Genomic DNA, 23,003 nt, shown 5'->3' on the forward strand with positions numbered 1-23,003 from the left:
CTCTCACATTGACAGGGCGAAGACACTACCCAGGAGAAAACAGGGAGGGCAGGGTTCAAGGTCAACTCCCACACAGTCAGGAGAAGTGTGGATACAATTGTGCTGTTGATTTTAAAGGTCTGGATCTCCTCATCCCTATCCGAATGCCTATTTCCTTCTTGAAGAACGTTATTCTAAGCGGAAGCGCTCTACATGGTGTGAGGCTGTTACCGAGAGTAAATCTCCCGAGAGATGCCCGTTCACCATCCTCAGCTCCTCTCCAGTGAGAGTAAATCTCCCGAGAGATGCCCGTTCACTATCCTCAGCTCCTCTCCAGTGAGACTTTGCCCCCCATCACTGGCTGCCAAGAGAGAGATGACCTCGCGCTGACAGGCCACCTCTCTGGGGCGCCCCGCCCGCTGCAAGTGAGGACCGGAACCTCTGGGTTCGTCACAGCAGCCAGTGGAGGCAGCTCAGGGCTGATTTTCAGAGCCATAAAAAGCGGCCCCCTTAGAGCAACTCCAGCCCCAGCTGCGGATATTTTCGTTCTGTCCCGGTGGCAGGGTAGATAGTCAAGCCTCCAGGCCCAGGCAAAACTAAAGGAGAGGCCGGGCGCGGTGGCTCACGCCTGTAATCCCAACACCTTGGGAAGCCAAGGCGGGCAGATCATGAGGTCAGGAGTTCAAGACCATCCTGGCCAATATGGTGAAACTCTGTCTCTGCTTAAAGTACAAAAATTACCCAGACGTGGTGGTGGGCACCTGTATTCCCAGCTACATGGGAGGCTGAGGCAGGAGAATCGCTTGAACCCGGGAGGCGGAGGTTGCAGTGAGCCGAGATCAGGCCACTGCACTCCAGCCTGGGCGACAGAGTGAGTGAGACTTCGTCTCAAGCAAACAAAAAAACTAAAGGAGCAGGCAGAGCAGGCAGCAGGAACCAGAAGAAACAAGAGACGTGTGCTGCAGCATGGAGGAATCTCAAATGCGTTACACTACGTGAAACAAGCCAGACACAAAAGGCCGTGTCCGGGCCACAAGAGTCCATTCCTGTGATATCCTGGATAAACGCAAAACCAGAACAACAATCAGATCCATGGTTGCCAGGGGCTAGAGGTCAGGGGAAGGGACAAAGGGCAAGAGGGAACTTTAGCCTCGTGCTCTATTTGTATAATGGTGGTGGCCACATGACTGTATAGATGGGCCAAAACTCATCTAAAGACACACAAAAGTGATGTTTTAGTGAATGTAAATTATACTGCAATAAACCTGGATTTTAACAACAATAACTAAGGAGTAGGAAGAGAGTCACTGAGGTGGGGGAGGGAGGAGCTTTTGCTTGGGGGCAACAGGAGCCTGCAAGAGCTCTCCCCCCAGGAGTACTATTTTCCAGGTCTTTTGAGCCACGAGGAGGCTTAGGGAGAAAGCAGGGGGATCCTGTCCGTAGATCCCAGCTGGATGTCATTTTATTTTTATTTTCTGAGACAGAGGCTTGCTCTGTCACCCAGGCTGGAGTGCAGTGGCACGATCTGGGCTCACTGCAACCTCCGCCTCCCAGGTTAAAGCAATTCTCCTGCCTCAGCCTCCCAACTAACTGGGAGATGTGTGCCACCATGCCCGGCTAATTTTTTTATTTTTAGTAGAGTTGGGGTTTCTCCACATTGGCCAGGCTGGTCTCAAACTCCTGACCTCAAGTGATCTGCCCCTCTCGGCCTTCCAACGTGCTGGGATTACAGGTGTGAGCCACCATGCCTGGTCCTACTTGGATGTCTTAATTCTAGGTTTCATCTAGAACAGCTTGGTGGACTGTCTCCGCTTTAGTCAATTAGCTTTACAACTTCCAGTCCAGGGTTAGACTCTTAACTCAGTTTTCTGATTGTTTTTCTGGCATCCAGTGTCTTTGAGACAATCATGCAGAAAGCGCTGGCAACCAGTTACCTGTGTATTGAAAGCCCTGCAGAGCGGGACATGGAGGAACCACGGGAGCCACTGCCCGGCCAGCCCAGCAGCCCTGTTACCCATAACCTGCCTTAGGAACCCAGTGAAATCAACAGACCACTTTGCCCCTGCTCCGAGATCCCCACTGGAGACATTCAGCTGATCTGGTGCTCAACTCTGCTGGGCATAGAGTAAACACTACTTCACAGAAGGCAGAGGATTGCACCCCGGCCCGGGCTGACTTTGGAAACACAGCCAAGAGAGGTGCGTAGGGGCACAGTGTCGGGTTCCTGGCAGGGCAGCTCACTCGAAGAGCGGACACTGTGCCTGGGTTTTGACAGTAAACCTTCACCGGTGATTTGAGGGAGGTAGCCAGGGTCTGGGTAGTTATTCAAAACTCTGATTTCTCTGCTATTTAAAAACACATGGCCCACGTAGTGGCCTCAAGCTAATGATAATAACACACTGCCAGGGTGCCTTGGTGGATAAATGTTGGTCTTGATGAGCACTTTTGGGGTCTGTGAACAAAAAGATACTGTTAGGCAGTTGTTTTCTTTTTGTAAGTTTGACCTCTCACATTCTCAGGAAATTTGTAAATCATCTTTACCAAAGCAAACACCTTTCCCTGGACAGTTCAAAAGTAAACTTCAGCCCAGACACTATAATTATCTTGCATTACGAATCACTGAACTGCATATTGTAGTCTAGTAAGAAAAGTTTGGCTAGGCGTGGCAGCTCATACCTGTCATCCCAACACTTTGGGAGACCAAGGCAAGAGGATCTCAAGACTAGGAGTTCTAGACCAGCCTGGGCAACATAGCAAGGTCGCATCTCTACAAAAATAAAAAAATAAATAGCTAGGTGTGGTGGCATGAGCCTGCAGTCCCAGCTACTTGGGAGACTTAGGCAGGAGGATCACTTCAGCCCAGGAGTTTGAGGCTGCAGTGAGCTGTGAGCGTGCTACTGCACTGCAGCCTGGGTGACAGAGCAAGACCCTGACACACACACACACACACACACACACACACACACACACACACACACACACACGTCGTGGTTGTCCGAGGGGTTTCTGGCTAGGGCCAGAGCCGCTAAGGAGGCAGGAGGGTGGAGTGGTCGACTTACTTCCCCCTTTCCCGCTCTTCTCCATCCGGTACTGGTAGATGTGCAGTGTGAAGAACACGTGTGAGTTGCGGGGGTCGTCCTCATCGCAGTCCTGTTGGTGGCTCCTGCGGGAGGCAATGGCAGCGTCCAGGAAGAAGGCAGCCTTCTCTGCGGTGGGGGCCCGCAGCTCGCTCTGGTTCTGCAACTGGAAGACAGAAGCCAAAAGCTGAGGCTGCAGGCTGAGGAGCGCTTGCTGTCCCTCACGCCTGGGTGTCCCTGGCTCCACTCAGCTGGCTGTGCCTTCTGTATAGTAAAGCCACGTGCCTCTCTAAGGCCAAAAACCCTTCTGCAACGAGGTGCTATGCTCATGTGCAATTCTCAGCTTCATTAATTCGTTTCTGAAAATTAATATTGAGCATACTTATTGCATGAAACCTATTTTTACCTATTTTACAACCTAAGTAGAATCTGGAACTAGTGGGTGTGAAAAACTGGGAGCAGATGGCTCATGATTATCTCTGCAGAGGGCGGCAGACCAACACCCCTCGCTATCTATTTACCTAAGAAAGCAGGAGCGATGTGACTGCATCTCGAGTCCAAAGATTAGATTGTGTGGAGACAGGTAGGTTGCAAGATGTGATTTGAGACCTCATAGCAGTGGTGTCCCAAAGATGTAAAAAAACTTGGTTAGCTTTCATTTGACTCCTAGTTTTTCAGTGATTTAATTAAAGCCAATTTTAGGCCATATTTACCAGCATAGTTATAAATAAGAAGCCAGTGTAAAAGGCACCCTGAAACACTCATGATACTTGAATGTCTCTTCTAAATTTAGGAGATATCTATTTTTACCTTTAGTTCCTGAATCCATGCTCCTAGCATACTCATTAATTGACTAAAGAAAGCATAGAGGGTAATGCATCTAAATCTTATGAAAATACTTGGCAATTATTTTAAATCTGAATCACAACAATCACATTAACAGAATTTAACCAGCACTCCTCTTTTTGGAGAGAAAAGGAAACTCATGTTTCTGATTTGTTCAAAGAACTAATTCGCAATACATGTCTTAAGGTTGGTACAAATTCTGACAATTTTCTACTCTATACAAATAATTTTGAACTGTAAGAGCCAATATTTAGAACGTGAGGCCATCAAAATCCTCAAACTTCAAAGAGAGATTCTTCTGTGTTAGCAATTTTGTCTCGCTATGGAAAAATAAACCAAAGAATTTAAAAGATTTTTCAACAGGAGTTAAAGTGAACATTGGTCTTTTCCTCTTTTGCTTAGCCTTCATTTAACCAGATTTTTCACCCCTTAGTGGAACTTCATCAATGAAGTTCTAAAAGCGAATGAAAGCATATTTGAATGTCGAGAAGATGCCTGGAACAGGAGCAGTGGGTCGCGTCCTCCTGATTCCATCACAGACACTGTGTAGATACTGTCTCTGCACATTTTATGCCTCAGAACAGTGGTTTCCAACATGTGGTCCCTGGACGGGCAGCACGAGCACCTCATGGGAACTTGTTGAAAATGCACATTTTGGAGCTCTGCGCTAGACCTACTGAATTGGAAACTGGGTGGGGGGAGTACCCAGCAATCAGTGTTTAAACAAGTCCTCGAGGTGACTGATACAGACGAAAGAGGACTCAGGGAAATGGAAGGATCTGAGGTGCTTTAAGCAGGGGCAGAGCATGGTCAGGTTTGAGTGACGAGTATAACAGGCCAAGGGAGGGATCCTCACCTGTGCAAACAATCCCAGTTGGAAAGAGGCAGGTACTTATCAAACGGAACACCTATCTACAAAAGGAGGCATCTGATAACACGGGAAAATAAAGCCTACTGTTAGAGACTGGAAGGATTGATTATTCTGGATATGAATTGCAGCTTCCAAGTCATTCCTACATCTATTGTCAAACAGCAAAGGAGAGACCCTCCCAACAGGCATAGCATCCTGAAACGGCGAACTGGAGCTTCTCTCGGCTTCCATAGTTCTAGCAATTATATCATGGTTCTAATTAGAAAGTGGTGATTAGTTTTTCCTGCAGCACTGCTAGTCCGGCTGTAAACCAGTGCCCGACACACAGTTTACAGGGTCATAAACAGCCCCCGTAATGGCTCTAGCTATTTGTGCAGAGCAGTAAATATTTCGGTTTGTTGTTAAACAAAAGGAAGATTGTACTTTTTTTTTTGAAAGGGGCATAAAGAAAGTGAATTCCATTTATCCCCCAAATGCTACAACAATTGAGGTTCCTGCTCATTGTCAATTAGAGTCAAGGTACAAATATTTAGATTGGACAAGCAGATGGCCCCGCAGCTGCAGGCCGTAAAGCTCTAGTCCACTTTAAAGTAAACACCTGTAAGCCCCCGAGTCTACAGGCTGAGTGATTCACGAGTTGAGGTGCCCCAGCCTCTGAGGTGGGGAGGGAGCCACCTTGGGGCGAGCCAGGCTTCAGAAGCAATCACCTGCGTGCCGCAGATGGGGTCCTCGCAGAGGTACACGCCTGGGGACTGGCCGTCCTGCAGGCTGCCCGTGGCCACCTCCGACAGCAGGTCCCGCAGGTTCTCCTCCTTCCCCCACACCTCCACGGCCGAAACCCGGACTGAGAAACGGGCGCCGGTCTTTTCCTTGCGTTCGTTTATGAGCTTGAAGAGCCAAGAGATGGCACAGGGAATGATGCCCAGGTTCTGCATGGAATCGTCCTTTCCGATCATGGTGTAGGATTTTCCTGGGAGAACCAGGGAAGGAAGGAAAGCAAGTTCAGTATCCAGGCATCATTCCGTGGAGTCTCCAAAACAGATGCCAAGGATACAGAAGAAAGGCATGGGGAAGGGGAGAAAAGGGAAGAGAAGGAATGAAAAGATGAGAGAAGTAGTATTTGACAACAACGGAAGGCATTATCTGATATTACTAACTAAATGGCTATAATAAAGAATGCTGGCTGGGCTCAGTGGCTCATGCCTGTAATCTCAGCACTTTGGCAGGGCCAAGATGGGAGGATTGCTTGAGGCCAGGATTTCCAGGCCAGTTTGTGCAACACACTGAGACCCTGCCTCTAGGAAAAATTTTTAAAAATCAGTTGGGTGTGGTGTGGCATGCCTGTGGCCCCAGTTGCTGGGGAAGCTGAGGCGAGAGGATCACTTGAGCCCAGGAATTGGAGGTTACAGTAATCTATGATCATGCCACTGTACTCCAGCCCAGGCAACTGAGAGCCCATCTCTTAAAAAAAGAAACAAAGCAAGAGCCCAGACATGTGACAGGATTAAATCACAATGTACCTTGAGGAGGACCCCAGATATCCCATGCTATCCAGTTCCTGCACTACTTTGCACACAGTAGGAAGGCACGGGTTTTCCATCATCATTATAGTTTTTATAGCCACCCCCCAGATGAAGCCCACATATTCACACTTTATATCCTGTCTCGAGTTAAATGCTGTGTATATTTTTATGGCATGAGCAAATTCCATTAAAATCCAGATCACTGTTTAGATCAAGATCAAGAGGAAGGGCTGGGGAGGGCAGAAGTGCAGAGAGAGGTGATGGCTTTCTGTCCTGAGAACTGGTCTCCATGAGCTCTAGCAAGGCCCCTGTTGGAATCTCTGCCAAGGGACACTTTTTGAAGCTCCTCAATTCACTAAACATATCAAGCGTGTGAGGGCGAGGCCAGCGGAGCAGATGGCCGCAGGTCAGAATTAAAACGGGACTGTGGGGGGATTTATGAACCCCTTGCTGGGGGCTCTGCTGCCTCCTTTCCCAGACACTCCAGTGCTGGAGTGTTCCTGATGTTGTGCACTGCTTTCCCCAGACGCGTCCTGGGCTCTGGGCTTTGCTTGGAGGTTGCTCCTCTGGCTTTCACAGGGGTCCAACCACCAACCCACAGCCTCATGGAGGGGGTAGGGCAAGGGGCCTATCTGCTTCCCAAACAGCGGCTGCTCAGGAAATGAACATTTTCCTTTCTGCCTTCTGGGCTTGGCTCTGACCTGGACCAAGTGGGAACAACCCTGCTACTTCTCTGTCCATCTCTTGGACTTGAAGCCTTTCCTACATGAGTGGGTGTCCGCCTACAACGAACATAGGTGTTTGTCTTATAACTTGTTACTGGTTATTCAGCTCAGCATCTAAGAGAAACGCAGCCCTTCCTGTCATCAGAGAAACTCTGGGAGGGAGACAGAGGAATGCATGGGACGACAGGGAGCCCAGCGAGCCGCATGAGAAAGCGAAACTCTCACGAACCCAGCTTGGCGTGGCCGAAACAGAACACGCAGCCATCCGCCCCGTTGACCACAGACTGGATCACCTCTGCCACGGTGCCTGCACACACTTCAGCCTGTCAGACACAAGAGGAGACACAAGCCATGAATGAACCTTGCAGTGGAGGAATCACTAACAACGAAAGTGAGCCCACCTTCCTGGGGCTTCGGGTGTCAGCTGTGTTCCCAGGTGGGTTGGCCTCTGCCATGAAGTTTTGGAGATGCTCAGAACCCCTGGCAACCTTCCGCCCTTTGCAAGCCTGAGCATTACCGCACGTCCACTGCCAACCACCCTTCTGCTAATCCATGGTGCATTTCAGCAAATGCGTCTGTAGCGCAGGCAGGAGCAGGCTGGAATGGGGCAGTGTGTTCACGGACCTCATTCCCTTCCCTCATCGGACACTCTGGGCTCCCGGACAAGACCTTTAAACTCGCCACTCACCCTCTGCTGACACATGTATACACAGAGTTTATGAAACAGGCTGGGCTTTTTATAGGAAAAAGGTGACCCACCATTTCACAAGACAGACCTTGAGAGATGTGGTAGTCCTCACATAGGCAAGAGGTTTGTGATATATATCTGCTTTCTCTCCCGACCTCTTTCCTCGATTTCAATTCACACCTTCCTCTTTTCTTTCTTTATTTTTGAGACGGAGTTTCACTCTTGTTGCCCAGGCTGGAGTGCAATGGTGTGATCTCGACTCACTGCAACCTCTGCCGCCCAGGCTCAAGCGATTCTCTTGCCTCAGCCTCCCGAGTAGCTGGGATTACAGGCGTGCGCCAGCATGCCCGGCTAATTTTTTCGCATTTTTTTAGTAGAGAGGGGGTTTCACCAAGTTGGTCAGGCTGGTCTCAAACTCCTGACCTCAGGTGACCCACCTGCCTCGGCCTCCCAAAGTGCTGGGATTACAGGCATGAGCCACTGCGCCCGGCCCATCCTCCTCTTTTCAAAACCTGCCTTTTCTTTCTTTTGCTACAGATACATTCAACATATAGAATATCAGTCACCACATGGTATGTTATTAGGTGTTCTTTGGCCTGGTGTGTGTGTGTCTGGTCTCCAATTTGATTATTAAATCCTAGACAAGGACGAGGCTCTCGATGATGTATTTCCCCTGAACGCCCACTAACATAGCGCTCTGCAAGCCATCAGAGCTCAGTCAGTTTTGTGGACTAACTTGGAAATCTGGGAAGCCTCCTTCTCTTTGGTTAGCACCTGAGACTTTTCACAGAAGCATTATTGGCTGTGCCCTGTTGCTTTCATTTCTGTCTCGAGGCTGGATTCAGGGCTCGTGGGAGCTCCGGGAGGCGGTTCTAACATGGGGCTTTGCAGTCCTCCGGCAGTGTGCCTCCCGGTGGGCACCTGGCCCGTGAATGTTGTTATTCAGCTGTAAGTTCCAGCAGCACAATGAACCCAAGTATTTGGAAATCAGTTTTCTCTCCTAAACTAAAAATTGAAAAACCACACTTCCAACAACTGTCACTTGTTCCCGGATGGTCCCCAGCAACTCTGCGGGGGGCGGGGGGCTCCTCCTGGGCCAAAGGGGGTGGCAGGACAGGGCTGCTGTGGGGCTCACAGGACCTTTCAACCCCCCCCAGGACTTAGGCAAGGAGAGTACAGTGCTAACCCTGAGACAGAAGCAGTAGCGTCTTGACGGAATTTGCCAGAGGCGTGTCTGCAGAGCGGGCAGAAGGCTGCCCAATGGACTAAGCCTTCTTTGGACATAAAGTGGGACGGGAGGCAGGAGGCTGAGAAATCATCTTAGCTATACATAAAATAAGCTGTATTTGATTCCTGAGCCGCCTGGGACAATGTTGGCTGTGTGTGGACCACGCTGAGTCACCTGTGCAGAGGCCGGGGTGAGAGGACAGCTGCGGCGCCATCACCCCCCGGCACAGTTCCCGCCCGCTCTCCACTGAGAAGACCATGGTCAGTGTGCTGTCCATCTGGTGTGTGTTAAGAGCTGACGGTGGCCCGGAGCCCCCTTGCTGCTTCCCCGTGGACCTGGAGAGGCATGCGGCCTTCCTGAGCACAGACCCGTGGGCAGGGCCAGGTCTGCAGGAAGCCTCCGCCTGCCCACAAGTCCGGGTTCTCCGGCAGAGCTGTGTCCCCACAGAGGCGTGTCCCAACAAGGGCAGCCAGCGACTGCCGAAGCCACTGAAGGGCCATATGGAGGGCTCTCGAAGGCAACCAGGAACCGGGACTGTTCTAATCATTGCTTAGCTTCAGGAAGCTGATTTCCTTAGAAACCAAGAGAAAGCACGATTTCCAACTGCCTGGGTCACTATGGCGGCTGCAGCTTCACAGGCTGAAAATCAGGACTGGAGAGCACAGGCCCACGCCGCACACTCCCTCCTTTTGGGCTTGGGGGCTCCAGGGGTGCCCACCCCGTGGGGCTGAGCTGGCCCTGGCCGGCAGCATGCTGCTATTATTGACAGTGATAACAGTAAAAATAGCCACATTTATTAAGCACTTGCTGTGTTGCTGGCTCTGCTGGGAGCACCTTATGTGTTGATGAATCACACAGCCTGATGAGGAACACTGTGGTCATGTTCTTATTTGACAGATGAGGACACTGCAGCCCAGAGAGGTTGAGTGACTCGCCTGAGGCCACACTGCTAGGGGTCAAAGATACAATAGGATACCGAGCAGGATACAGAGAGGTCAATGGGGGGAATCCAGGAAGGACGTCTGCTCGGGACAGAGACTTTGAACAGGTGACTTAATCTTTGAGTCTTGGTTTCTTTGTGTGTCACATGAAAACATCAATGCCTCCTTCCTACCCCACTGAATTCTAGGAAGAGTCAAATGCGTTAATGTCTCTGAAATATCTTGAAAACTGCGAATTTACACAGACATGTAAATTATAACAACATTGGAAATTTGAATGAAAGTAAGGCATTCTGAAATGAGTGAAACTCCAACATTGAGCATACTGAGCTCTGGAGCCAAGTGTGAAATGTAAACAAAGGCTAGCAATGAAAACAGCCCCTTTTTCTGAAATAAATCTACAACTCATTAATAGTCCATGCTTAATTTAGGGTTTGCTTTGGAATTCTTACAACTTGTGGAGATTTGCTTCTGAAAAGTTTTAACTGTGTTAATGAAATTATTTGTAGGCCATTTATTAGCCCCAATGTCAGGTTTAAATGACCGAGCCCATTGGGTGCTATGCCACACAAAAAATGTAATAAAGAGAGAAACCGTAGAACTGATTCATAAAGTACTTTGTCTTCTTGGGTAAAACTCTTTGGGGAAACCACATGCTCAACTTCTTAATGAATGGAGCCTGTGACACGTGCTACGTGCCCACAGTGTAATAGAGGAGGCTGTGAGAACATCGCCACCTCCTCTACTCAGATGCAGCCTGGAAGAAATTCACAGAGGCTGCAGATGGTAACTATTTGCACTGTTGTCATCAGGTTCTGCTATAGGTTATTAGTTATTATACTATATACTGTTTAATGTAAATCTTGATAAGCACTAGAAACTTATCAGAAAGATGCAAACTCCAGGCAAAGTAGGCCACTATATCCTGTAACCTGGGTTATTCATTTCTGCAATCAGTTCTACATGTGTGTCCCTGCTCCCTCCCCCACAGGAACAGGTGCTGTTTGGTGCTGCTTAGAGGCCCATCTTCACCAAAGCTCCAGGGCGAATCCAAATGAGAACAGATATCTACTAGAAGCTTTAGTTGCAGCATCTGGTGAGGTCTGCAGTTCACTGGCTGCCCATGGCTCAGTAATCTTGGTACCCTGGGCCCCCAAATAGCCTCCCAATTATGCTCACAGTAGAATAATAAAAATGGCCCCAATTCTCTACCCCAGCCTGGCTGCAACCCCCTTGCAATGTAACTTGGAGCTCATCCAATCATTAGAAGCAATCTCTTCTCCATCTTATGAAGCTGGGCCAGTAGAATCCAGCAGAGGTGATATTGGGTCAATTCTGAGCTTAGGCCTCCAGAGACCTGCATGGATGGGTCCTGGATGCTGCCTTGAAAACTAGCCCAAACTAGCTTGCTGGATGATGACAGACAATGTGGAAGAGAGACCAGCCGACCTGGTCAAGGCTATTCTAGACCAGCGGAAAGCCAGCCAACCCCCAAAGACATGTGCCTGTGGTGTGATATAGCATGATTTTATTTCGCCTGGCTAATATCCAGCCAAGATCCACAGAGCTGCCTACCCAACCCACAGCTGATCATAGACATAACAATGAGCTGAGCTGGGACCAGAAGAGCTGCTCAGCTGACCAATGAGCAATAATAAATGCTTATTGTGTTAAGCACTGAATTTTAGGGTGATTTGTAATGCAGCAATTAAGCAAATATAACACCTATCCCTGAGCCTCTCTTCTTCCCCTTCACTCCACTGAGCCAGGCCACAGGATGCATGTCAGCCTCGGTTTCCCTGCCTTGAACTCCGGTTCCTTACCAGGGCTACAGACTCGCCCTCAACCCCAGTGTGCTTATACTGGGTCCTAGGAGATTGCCTCATTCTAATCAGCTCCCTGAAACATTTTTTTCCCTTCGTACAATGCCCAGGCAGGACTAGGGTCCTACTAGATCTGTCACCAGCCCCTTGACGCATTGTCCTTGTCCCTTTCTGTTATCTTCCTGCTTCTGGGTGTGATCCACTGACTGGCTCGCACTTCCTGCTCCTCAAGGACATGTTTTATTGAAATTCCTGCACACTGATCCTGCCCAAAGTCTGACACCAGTAATTCAAAAGCACTGGACCATTCAATGGAGCTCAGATTGACTCCTGAAGGAACTGGTCCATCCGAACGCTCCAGAAGACACCCTCCCAGCTCAAGGGCCCTTGTGAATGAGTAAACGCTTCTTTAATCAACATTGCTGAGCCTGAGAGGGGCTGATACCCACCTGGGAGGCGTCCTGGGGAAAAACTGCATCGAAGGCAAACATCTTTGGAGGAACCTGGTTGCCTCTCTTTTGGAAGGCATTTTGACCTCCACAAGTCAGGGGATCGTACAAGGTGATCTGCTTCTTCCGTGGGTCCACCTTTAAGAAAGAGCTGGATTCTGAGGTATCTCGAGCCAAGGTGGAACAGATGCGAAGCATGACTTTCACCTGTTAAGAAAAGATGGGCAACAGCACAGATGAAGACAGCTGGGTGTCTTACGAAGGAGCACCCTTGTACACTCTGCGATATAAGTGCACATGGCAGCACTGAACTTTCTCAGGGTAAATTATGAGGAAATGCACAGTGAATTAGCGACATCATCCTGGCTGGGTCATGGGAAAACTGATTTATTTATAATTACCAGGTAGAATATTTTGAAATGCCCATTACTTCAATATGGAGCTGGGACATCATGTTCTTTGTCTTCCTATTAATATAAATTGAATATTAACTGTGCCCTTGTGGCCCAATTATGCAGATGAAAAGGTAGTCTGGACTGCCAAACTATAGGGGCTGGTGCAGTTTCCTTGAAGCTCACAGATCAGTAAACCATGCACATAGAAGTTAGCTCTGTAATTTGCTCCTTGGCTCAGCTCATCACGACTCTGGGAGACAAAAATCCACAGTTATTAGTGTCATCATTAAAGAACCGTGAAATGGCCTGCTTTTAATGGCCAGCATTCGAAATGTGTTCCAAGGGGCAACAGTGATAAAAGACTGGTCTGCAACGTGTTATTTGGGATCCCATTAAGTGAGTGCAGAGAAGTTGTCATTTCAGAGAATGGAAGTGCATTGCTGGAGGGAGCAGGAGGCGCTGCCCTTTAACCCACTTTCTGAGTGACTGAACACTGAGCACCTCTGGTGCCCGCCACCAACACCATCCCGCTCCTGCAGGCAAGTGAGGTGCTGATGGAAATGCAGTTTGCCTTGGGGTCCTCAGGTGAACAGAAATCAGGCTGAGGCCTCACACGGGTCTGGAAGCTACAGTCCTGGGAAAAGGGACAGCATTTGCTCTAACTGGCTTTCTATTTCTGTGTTGTGAGCTCAGTCCAACAAATGATGGGCACTTTGAGCACCTACTATGTGCCGGGCACTGTGCTAGGCATGGGGGATGCAAAGATATGTAATGCACAGAGCGGCAGGACAGACACAGATATGGGTAATTTTAGTAATATATGGAAATTCGGAAGGTATGCACAAGGATTATTTCTCTGTTCCTCTCTGTGCCTTGTCCTCCTTGTCTCATTAGCTGTCAGGTCTGATGAAATCTCTGTCACGCAATTTTGGGGAGGAGGGGTGGTTGTACATTTTTAAATAAAATATTTTCAACATATAGAAATGCTCAGAGAATCATATATGTTGTGCGAGACAGAGATCCTCCTGCCGACCTCGGCTCTCTCTGCTGAGCCATGAGGACTCATGTGCAGCATGCAAAGCTGAAGGTAAAGAATTCCAAGGGCGCTGGGTCCCCAGGTGTCCTGCACTGTGTCCCCGCTCTGCTTGCCTTCTAACTTAAGAACAGAACTCCGCGGAGATCCAGAAGCCGGTGTCCTGGTGGAAGGAGCCCGAGGGTGGGATGCGCACCACCTCTCAGGGCTTAGATCTTGCTTCTTCCACTGTGAGGTCATAGAATGATCCCTGCTGTCATCTACACGATCTCACTGAATCCTCCCCGTGCTCCAGCGTGTAGGTATGCCTGTCGGGATTTTACTCATGAGAAAATGATGTTATGTAACTTGCCCCACATCACTGAACCTGTGGGAGGCTGGACTTGGATCCCACCTCCAACGCCTACGCTTTTTCCATCATGCCGGCTGCTGCCTCCCACAAACAGTCACACTTCACAGAGCCCTGTTTCCTCACCTGTACAGTAGGAATAATGATGCCCGCCATATGGGCAGCTGTGCAGATTCAATGAATGGGCATGTAAAGTGCTGAACATGGCCCAGGCTTGTCTTGAACTCCCACCTCTGCCTCCCAAAGCACTGGGATTACAGGCATGGGTGCCACGCCCAGCCTCAAGCCTTACCATTAATGCTGTGACAGGAAAATGATAGGCTATCATGATCCAGGAGGAGGCAAGTCAAGAGAGGAGGGAGGAAGAGATATAGGAATTGAATGCCCACCACGTGGGCAGAGGTGGGAGTTCAAGACAAGCCTGGGCAACATGGCGAGACCCCATCTCTACAAAAAGTTAATTAAAAAAAATAGCCAGGTGTGATGGTGCACACTCACAGGTACCAGCTACTCGGGAGGTTGAGGTAGCAGGGTCACTGGAGCTCAGGAGTTCCAGGTTCCAGTGAGCTATGGTCACGCAACTGCACTCCAGCCTGGGTGACAGAGCGAGACCTTGTCTCTTAAAAACAAAACAAAACAAAACAAAATGGCTGGGCGCAGTGGCTCATGCCTGTAATCCCAGCACTTTGGGAGGCCAAGGTGGTCAGATCATGAGGTCAGGAGATCAAGACCATCCTGGCTAACACGGTAAAACCCCATCTCTACTAAAAATACAAAAAATTAGCTGGGCGTGGTGGCAGGCACCTGTAGTCCCATCTACTGGGGAGGCTGAGGCAGGAGAAGGGCTTGAACCTGGGAGGCGGACCTTGCAGTGAGCTGAGATCTCGCCACTGCACTCCAGCCTGGGCGACAGAGCGAGACTCCATCTCAAAAAAAAAAAAAAAAAAAAAAAAAAAAAAAAAAAAAAAAAGCCTATAATCCCAGCACTTTGGGAGGCCGAAGCGGGCAGATCACCTGAGGTCTGGAGTTCGAGACCAGCCTGACCAATATGGAGAAACCCCGTCTCTATTAAAAATACAAAATTAGCTGGGCATGGTGGCACATGCCTGTAATCCCAGCTACTCAGGAGGCTGAGGCAGGAGAATCACTTGAACCCAGGAGGCAGAGTTGTGGTGAGTCAAGATTGCGCCATTGCACTCCAGCCTGGGCAACAAGAGCAAAACTCCATCTCAAAACAAAACAAAACATGATAAGGTTTTAAAACTCCTTGCCCTGGACTCTGCATAGCGTGAATCACAAACAGGATACTGTGGGGGATTCCCGACAGGCAGAGCTGGTTATTAAGCACTGCGCCCAATAAGGCTCCTCTTAGTAAAACACAGTCAAATCTCACACAGCCGCTACGTACAGGACAGTAACCACTAGGTGTATCTGCATTCCATTCTGGCAATTTTCTTGTTCACCATGACTTTCTAAGGTCTGATTTCAGTTCCATTCATTCCTACAGATCTGCCCCAGTTACACAGCATGTGTGCTACGAGCGTGTATTCAAATCGCAACTTGTGGAAGGTCCGTGGGACCTTCAGGCTTTCTGTAAGCAAATCTCCTAGCCCAGCCCCTGAGCATGCAAGTCAAGGATGATGCAATGCCAGGCAGAGCTGATGGAGCACATGGCCCACTGCTTTTCTATTTCACAATTTTGCATGCAATTTCTGGGTAACTAGAGGTGCTGAATGTAAAATATGAGCTAAGCCAGGCGAGGGCCGACAAGGAGAAGCGGGAAAGAAGGGTCTGAATGAGTCATCGGTCCAGAAGGAATGCTCCTGCGGCTTAACAAAATCCCGAGCCCGCGGCTCATTTTCTGCAGAGAGGCTGAAGATCCCAGTTGCTGTTCTGGCCAAAGAGATACCCAGTTCTTTAAAAACCCATTGAGCTCCGAGCTGGGGGGAAGGCCACGCTCCATTCTTTTCTTTGCAATTCATCTAAATAAATGGACATTTTTTCCCTTTAAAGGAAGGAAATTGAGTTTTCTGCTTCACCTCCTTTGTATCATTATTCCTTTAGTCCAGCACTCCACTTCCTGCTTAATCCGCTGTAATTAAAGTGCTTAGGAGATGCCACTTGCGATCAAGAAAGTCCCTCGGACTTCTTGCCAGGAGTTCTTGCTTTTGTCACTAACACCCTTAGGTTCTTGGCAACATCTACTCCTGCCCCGCCTCTCCCTGCCGCACTCCAGAGAGGGTCCAGGCAGCTGTTAACATGCACGGCCTTCTCCCCAGCTCTCGGGGTCAAAGGGACAGTCACTATTTCACTCCCAAGCATAAACCGGCAGGGAATGGGATCCAGAAAGCTAAAGGAACAGCCTGAGTGGTGGCCAGGATGGCTTGACACCTGGATTCAAGAAGAGACTGGCATTTCCTGCACCCAAGTCCTCACTGGTGGGAACCCCGCTGTGCCCTGTTTGTTTAATTATTCCGTGGATGGAGCGGGACAACCGTTGCTTTGGGCAGCAGTTGTCTTTATGTCCTGCTGATTAATCAGTTCAGCACCTCGTTCTGGATGGCATTGCGGGATTGAGGGAGAAAGGAACTGTGAGACACTCACCGAAAGAGGCCGAGCCTCGCTCCCAAACTACACGGACTCTCTATCAACATGGAGGCGATCGCTGCCACACAGCCTGATTGGAGGCTAACGAGGAGCGGCCCTGTCATCACTCGCCGTGACCGCTACACGTGATACGGCAGACAGATACTCCTGCTTTTCCCTCATCACAGAGCGCAGCCACATGTGCACACCCAGGAGGCTCTTCATGGCCTGTTTCTCCGCCCAGAAGCTGTCCGGCTAGAGGTTGTCTGCAGACTCTAGGGCTCAGGAGGGCTACAGGCAAATGTGACCACGGGAAGGATCCCTCAGCAATGAGAAAAAGACTGCAGATGGTGAGAAGGTGGCAGGAGCAAGGGAGAGCTCCATCTGTCCTTCTCATGCGCGAGCTTTGTTTCAACTCATTTTGTGGATACCCGCAACGAAGGCTCTCTACAGACACACAGGAACCTGAGTCTTGGCCACAATACATGCCCAGTAAGAGTGTGCAAGTGATGATAAATAGTTTTTACCCCTACAAGATTCTAGGCTACGGAGTTAAATTCACCACTGGCCTCTTCTGACCCCTCATCATCTCTATCTGAACTCCCTTTACACGGAATTTTGAGTTCACGGGTTCTCGAGAATCAGCTCAGTAGAAACTGGTCAAGGTGCAGATGGAGGAACCTAACCAGGAACACCATCTGACATCATTTCTGTCTCAATTCCAGCAGTGTCAGAATCATCTCTAAGCCTTCCACATCTAGTCTTCAGTTCCCCCCAAAAAAGGCTGGAACTCGTTCTCCAAGGTCAATCAGCGGTGAATAAGACAGGGTGATCAACGGGAAGAATGGTGGGAAAAGCAGAAAAAGTAAGATTGCCAGAAGGGATTCTAAAAGCCAAGGGTTCACTGAATGAGACACTCAGCAGAGCCAAACTAGGGAGCTGACCAGCAACTAAGCCCGGCGCAGGGTCCTGCTTCCCCACTGCCCAGGAGGGTGGCAGGGACGGCCGTTCTGGGACCCCTCCGGGAGTGTGAGTCGTGGAAGCGTGGATCATGCTCTCTCTCAGCCTCATGTGGGAGAGAGCCAGTGTGTGGGTAAAAGACTGAGCTGAGAGTGCCAGTCACTCCCGAGGAGAGCCGAGGGCAGAAGTGCAAGGCAGCGCCGTGCTGTCCTGGGTACGCACCAGAAGCCCTTCCTGGTTTCCACATGTTTTTGGATGGGATTCAGCTGTAGAGAGAAAAACTTGGAGGGTCCATTGTATCTCCCTGGGTACAGTTACAGGGCGTGTGGGCACTGCAGTGAGGCAGGAGCAGAGACCGGGTTCTGACCCAAATGTCACCACCATTGAGTGACTGTGTGACCTGAGGTATGGGCTTTGCCTTCCTTACCCCTTAAAGCGGGCCTGTCGTGTGAAGAACCAAAAAGATAACAATATACTATAAAGCCGCATACAGATGTAAAGCATTTTTAACTTTCAAGAGAGAAAGAAAGAGGCCGGGCACGGTGTCTCATGCCTGTAATCCCAATACTTTGGGAAGCTGAGGTGGGAGGATTGCGTGAGCCCAGGAGTTCAAGCCTAGGCAATATAGTGAGACTTTGTCTCTACAAAAAAAATGTTTACATTAGCAGAGCTTGGTGGCTCACGCCTGTAATCCCAACACTTTGGAGGCTGAGGTGAAAGGATCGCTTGAGCCTGGGAGGTAGAAGCTGTAGTGAGCTGAGATCGTGCCACGGCACTCCAGCCTAGGTGACAGGGCCAGACCCTGTCTCAAAAAAGAAAAAAAAGAGAGAGCGAGGAAGAAAGAAAGAATGAGAGAGGAAGGGAAGTAAAGGGGAGGGGAGGGGAGGGAAGAGGAGGGGACAGGAGGGGAGGGGAAGGGAGGGAAGGGGAGGGGAGGGGACAGGAAGGGAGGGGAAGGGAGGGGAGGGGAGGAAAGAGGAGGGAAAGAATGTTGGTTTCATTCTGCAAATTACCTGATATAAAATAGACTTTCTGCATCACATTCACAGCAGAAGTCTTTCTCCTAAATGTTAAAATTAATGTTAAAAATTAAGGCAACAATTCTCATTAACATAAGGCAAGACAGACAAAGAACAAGTACTTTCCCTCCCTCCTTCTCTGACCAAAATTGAAGAATATATGGCCTGCTTGCATTTTTTGTAAAGGTGACTAATCCATGCAAAACGTGATCTGAGCATCTAAAAGCTAAATGTGATATTGCCCACATGTGATTCCCGTCACTTCTGTCCTGATCAAGCAATGCAGGGGAGGTGTTCTCCCTCCTGCTTCGGGTACATTAGTCACTTCAGGAAAATTCCCAACCATTTTAAGTAAGATGATTGGAGAAACAGGACACCTAAACAGTGTACGCTTCTCCACATAGATTCTTCTTAACACTATGCTTTTCTGTTTTTGTTTTTGTTTTTTTTGTTTTTTTTTTTGAGACTGAATCTTGCTCTATCGCCCAGGCTGGAGTGCAGTGGTATGATCTCAGCTAACTGCAACCTCCACCTCCCAGGTGATTCTCATGCCTCAGCCTCCCGAGTAGCTGGGATTACAGGTGTGCCCCACCACACCCACCTAATTTTTTGTGTTTTTAGTAGAGACAGGGTTTCACCATGTTGGCCAGGCTGGTCTTGAACTCCTGACCTCAGGTGATCTGCCCGCCTCTGCCTCCCAAAGTGCTGGGATTACAGGCGTCAGCCACCGCACCTGGCCCATGCTTTTCTGCTCTACCAAGAAATGTAAGAAATGCAGCAACCCTCCCCATCCTTCCTTCTAGGCCATGACATTCTGACAAATCTATCATACAAGATTTCAACGAAGTGCTAGTTTCTAAAAACACACTGCGAGAGATTAAGGGTGCAGTTTTCCAGCCATTATTTAAAGAGTCCTTTTTTAAAAAAAAAAAAAAATAATAATATAACGTAAGGTTCTATTGCTAGCCCATCAGCGGCACATGGGACTCTGTAAGTATGACTGCTTTCCCTTTTTAATTTACCCAATGTGCCTGCTTAATTTGACAGGAGAGATGGGTAACAATGTTAAAGTAAATTAAAACCAGGTTTTGGGTGGCTGGCAAGATGGCCAATAGGAACAGTTTGGGTCTGCAGCTCCCAGCGAGATCAGTGCAGAAGGTGGGTGATTTCTGCAATTCCAACTGAGGTGTTCATCTCATTGGAACTGGCGAGACAGTGGGTGTAGCCCATGGAGGGTGAGCAGAGGCAGGGTGGGGCGTCACCTCACCCAGGAAGTACAAGGGGTCAGGGACCTCCCTCCCCTACCCAAGGGAAGCCGTGAGAGACTGTGCCATAAGGAATGGTGCACTCCAGCCCAGATACCGTGCTTTTCCCATGGTCTTTGCAACGTGCAGACCAGGAGGTTCCCTCGGGTGCCTATGCCACCAGGGCCCTGGGTTTCAAGCACAAAACTGGGCAGCCATTTGGGCAGACACCGAGCTAGCTGCAGGGCAGACACCGAGCTAGCTGCAGGGCAGACACTGAGCTAGCTGCAGGAGTATTTTTTTTTCATACCCCAGTGGCACCCAGAATGCCAGCAGGACAGAACTGTTCACTCCCCTGGAAAGGGGGCTGAAGTCAGGGAGCCAAGTGGCCCGGCTCAGCGGATCCCACCCCCATGGAGCCCAGCAAGCTCAGATCCACTGGCTTGAAATTCTCGCTGCCAGCACAGCAGTCTGAACTCGACCTGGGATGCTTGAGCTTTGTAAGGGAAGGAGCATCCACCATTACTGAGGCTTGAGTAGGTGATTTTCCCCTCACAGTGTAAACAAAGCTGCCAGGAAGTTCAAACCACAGCTAGGCAAAGCCGCTGTAGCCAGACTGCCTCTATAAATTCCTACTCTCTGGACAGGGCATCTCTGAAAGAAAGGCAGCAGCCCCAGTCAGGGGCTTATAGATAAAACTCCCATCTCCCTGGGACAGAGCACCTGGGGGAAGGGGTGGCTGTGGGTGCAGCTTCAGCAGACTTAAACAGTCCTGCCTGCCAGTTCTGAAGACAGCAGTGGATCTCCCAACACAGTGCTCGCTAAGGATCAGACTGCCTCCTGAAGTGGGTCCCTGACCCCTGTGCCTCCTGACTGGGAGACACCTCCCTGCATGGGTCAACAGACACCTCATACAGGAGAGCTCCAGCTGGCATCTGGCAGGTGCTCCTCTAGGACGAAGCTTCAGAGGAAGGAACAGGCAGCAATCTTTGCTGTTCTGCAGCCTCCACTGGTGATACCCAAGCAAATGATCTGCAGCAAACTCCAGCAGACCTGTGGCAGACAGGCCTGACTGTTAGAAGGAACACCAGCAAACAAAAAGGAATAGCATCAACATCAACAAAAAGGATGTGCTCACAAAAACCCCATCCAAAGGTCAACAACATCAAAGACCAAAGGTAGATAAATCCACTAAGATGAGGAAAAACCATCACAAAAAGGCTGAAAATTCCAAAAACCAGAATGCCTCTTCTCCCCCAAAGGATAACAACTCCTCACTAGCAAGGGAACAAAACTTGACAGAGAATGAGTTTGACAAATTGACAGAAGTAAGCTTCAGAAGACGGGTAATAACAAACTTCCCCAAGCTAAAGGAGCATGTTCTAACCCAATGCAAGGAAGCTAAGAACCGTGAAAAAAAAGGTTAGAGGAATTGCTAACTAGAATAGCCAGTTTAGAGAAAAACATAAATGACCTGGTGGAGCTGAGAAACACAGCACGAGAACTTCATGAAGCATACACAAGTATCAATAGCCAAATCGATCAAGCAGAAGGATATCAAAAATTGAAGATCAGCTTAATGAAATAAAGCATGAAGACAAGATTAGAGAAAAAAGAATGAAAAGGAACAAACAAAGCCTCTAAGAAATATGGGACTATGTGAAAAGACCAAACCTGTGTTTGATTGGTGGACCTGAAAGTAACAGGGAGAATGGAACCAAGTTGGAAAACACTCTTCAGGTTATTATCCAAGAGAACTTCCCCAACCTAGCAAGACAGGCCAACATTCAAATTCAGGAAACATAGAGAGCCCCACAAAGCTACTCCTTGAGAAGAGCAACCCAAGACACATAATCGTCAGATTCACCAAGGTTGAAATGAAGGAAAAAATGTTAAGTGCAGCCAGAGAGTAAGGTCGGGTTACCCACAAAGGGAAGCCCAACAGACTAACAGCGGATCTCTCTGCAGAATCCCTACAAGCCAGAAGAGAGTGGGGGCCAATAGTCAACATTCTTAAAGAATTTTCAACCTGGAATTTCATATCTAGCCAAACTAAGCTTCATAAGCGAAGGAGAAACAAAATCCTTTACAGACAAGCAAATGCTGAGAAATTTTGTCACCACCAGGCCTGCCTTACAGGAGCTCCTGAAGGAAGCCCTAAATATGGAAAGGAAAAAACGTTACCAGCCACTGCAAAAACATACCAAATCGTAAAGACCATCGACACCACGAAGAAACTGCTAACGGGCAAAATAACCAGCTAGCATCATAATGACAGGATCAAATTCACACATAACAATATTAACCTTAAATGTAAACGGGCTAAATGCCCCGATTAAAAGATACAGACTGGCAAATTGGATAAAGAGTCAAGACCCATCAGGGTGCTGTATTCAGCAGACCCATCTCATGTGCAAAAACACACATAGGCTCAAAATAAAGGGATGGAGGAAGATTTACCAAGCAAATGAAAAAAAAAAAAAAAAAAGCGGGGATTGCAATCCTAGTCTCTGATAAAACAGACTTCAAACCAACAAAGATCAAAACAGACAAAGAAGGGCATTACATAATGGTAAAGGAATCAATCCAACAAGCAGAGCTAACTATCCTAAATATATATGTGCCCAACACAGGAGCACCCAGATTTGTAAAGCAAGTTCTTAGAGACCTACGAAGAGACTTAGACTCCCACACAATAATAGTGGGAGACTTTAACACCCCACTCTCAATATTAGAGCAACAAGACAGAAAATTAACAAGGATATTCAGGACTTGAACTCGGCTCTGGACCAAGCGGACCTAATAGACATCTACAGAACTATCCACCCCAAATCAACAGAATATACATTCTTCTCAGTGTGACACAGCACTTATTCTGAAATTGACCACATAGTTAGTTGGAAGTTAATGCAAAAGAATGGAAATCATAACAAACAGTCTCTCAGACCACAGTGCAATCAAATTGAACTCAGGATTAAGAAACTCACTCAAAACTGCACAACTACATGGAAACTGAACAACCTGCTTCTGAATGACTACTAGGTAAATAACAAAATTAAGGCAGAAATAAATAAGTTCCTTGAAACCAGTGAGCACAAAGACACAACGTGCCAGAATCTCTGGGACATGGCTAAAGCAGTGTTTAGGGGGAAATTTACAGCACTCAATGCCCACAGGAGAAAGCAGGAAAGATCTAAAATCAACACCGTAACATCACAATTAAAAGAACTAGAGAAGCAAGAGCAAACAGATTCAAAAGTTAGCAGA

General features: G+C 48.6%; 1 protein-coding gene across 2 annotated transcripts in view; it reads right to left on the bottom strand.

The window, feature by feature from the left end:
* The window catches only part of KIF26B (kinesin family member 26B), a 561,334-nt gene that overhangs the window by 92,617 nt on the left and 445,714 nt on the right, over positions 1-23,003 (bottom strand). For both annotated transcript variants that reach the window (XM_005539602.5, XM_005539606.5), the window contains 4 exons: positions 12,151-12,357; positions 7,251-7,344; positions 5,481-5,743; positions 3,039-3,222 (listed from right to left, as the gene is read on the bottom strand). In XM_005539602.5, coding sequence (XP_005539659.3) covers positions 3,039-3,222; positions 5,481-5,743; positions 7,251-7,344; positions 12,151-12,357 — 748 coding nt within the window. The remainder of the gene's footprint in view (positions 1-3,038; positions 3,223-5,480; positions 5,744-7,250; positions 7,345-12,150; positions 12,358-23,003) is intronic.

Source organism: Macaca fascicularis, chromosome 1 (assembly GCF_037993035.2).
Source record: "Macaca fascicularis isolate 582-1 chromosome 1, T2T-MFA8v1.1".
Taxonomy (NCBI): Eukaryota; Metazoa; Chordata; class Mammalia; order Primates; family Cercopithecidae; genus Macaca; species Macaca fascicularis.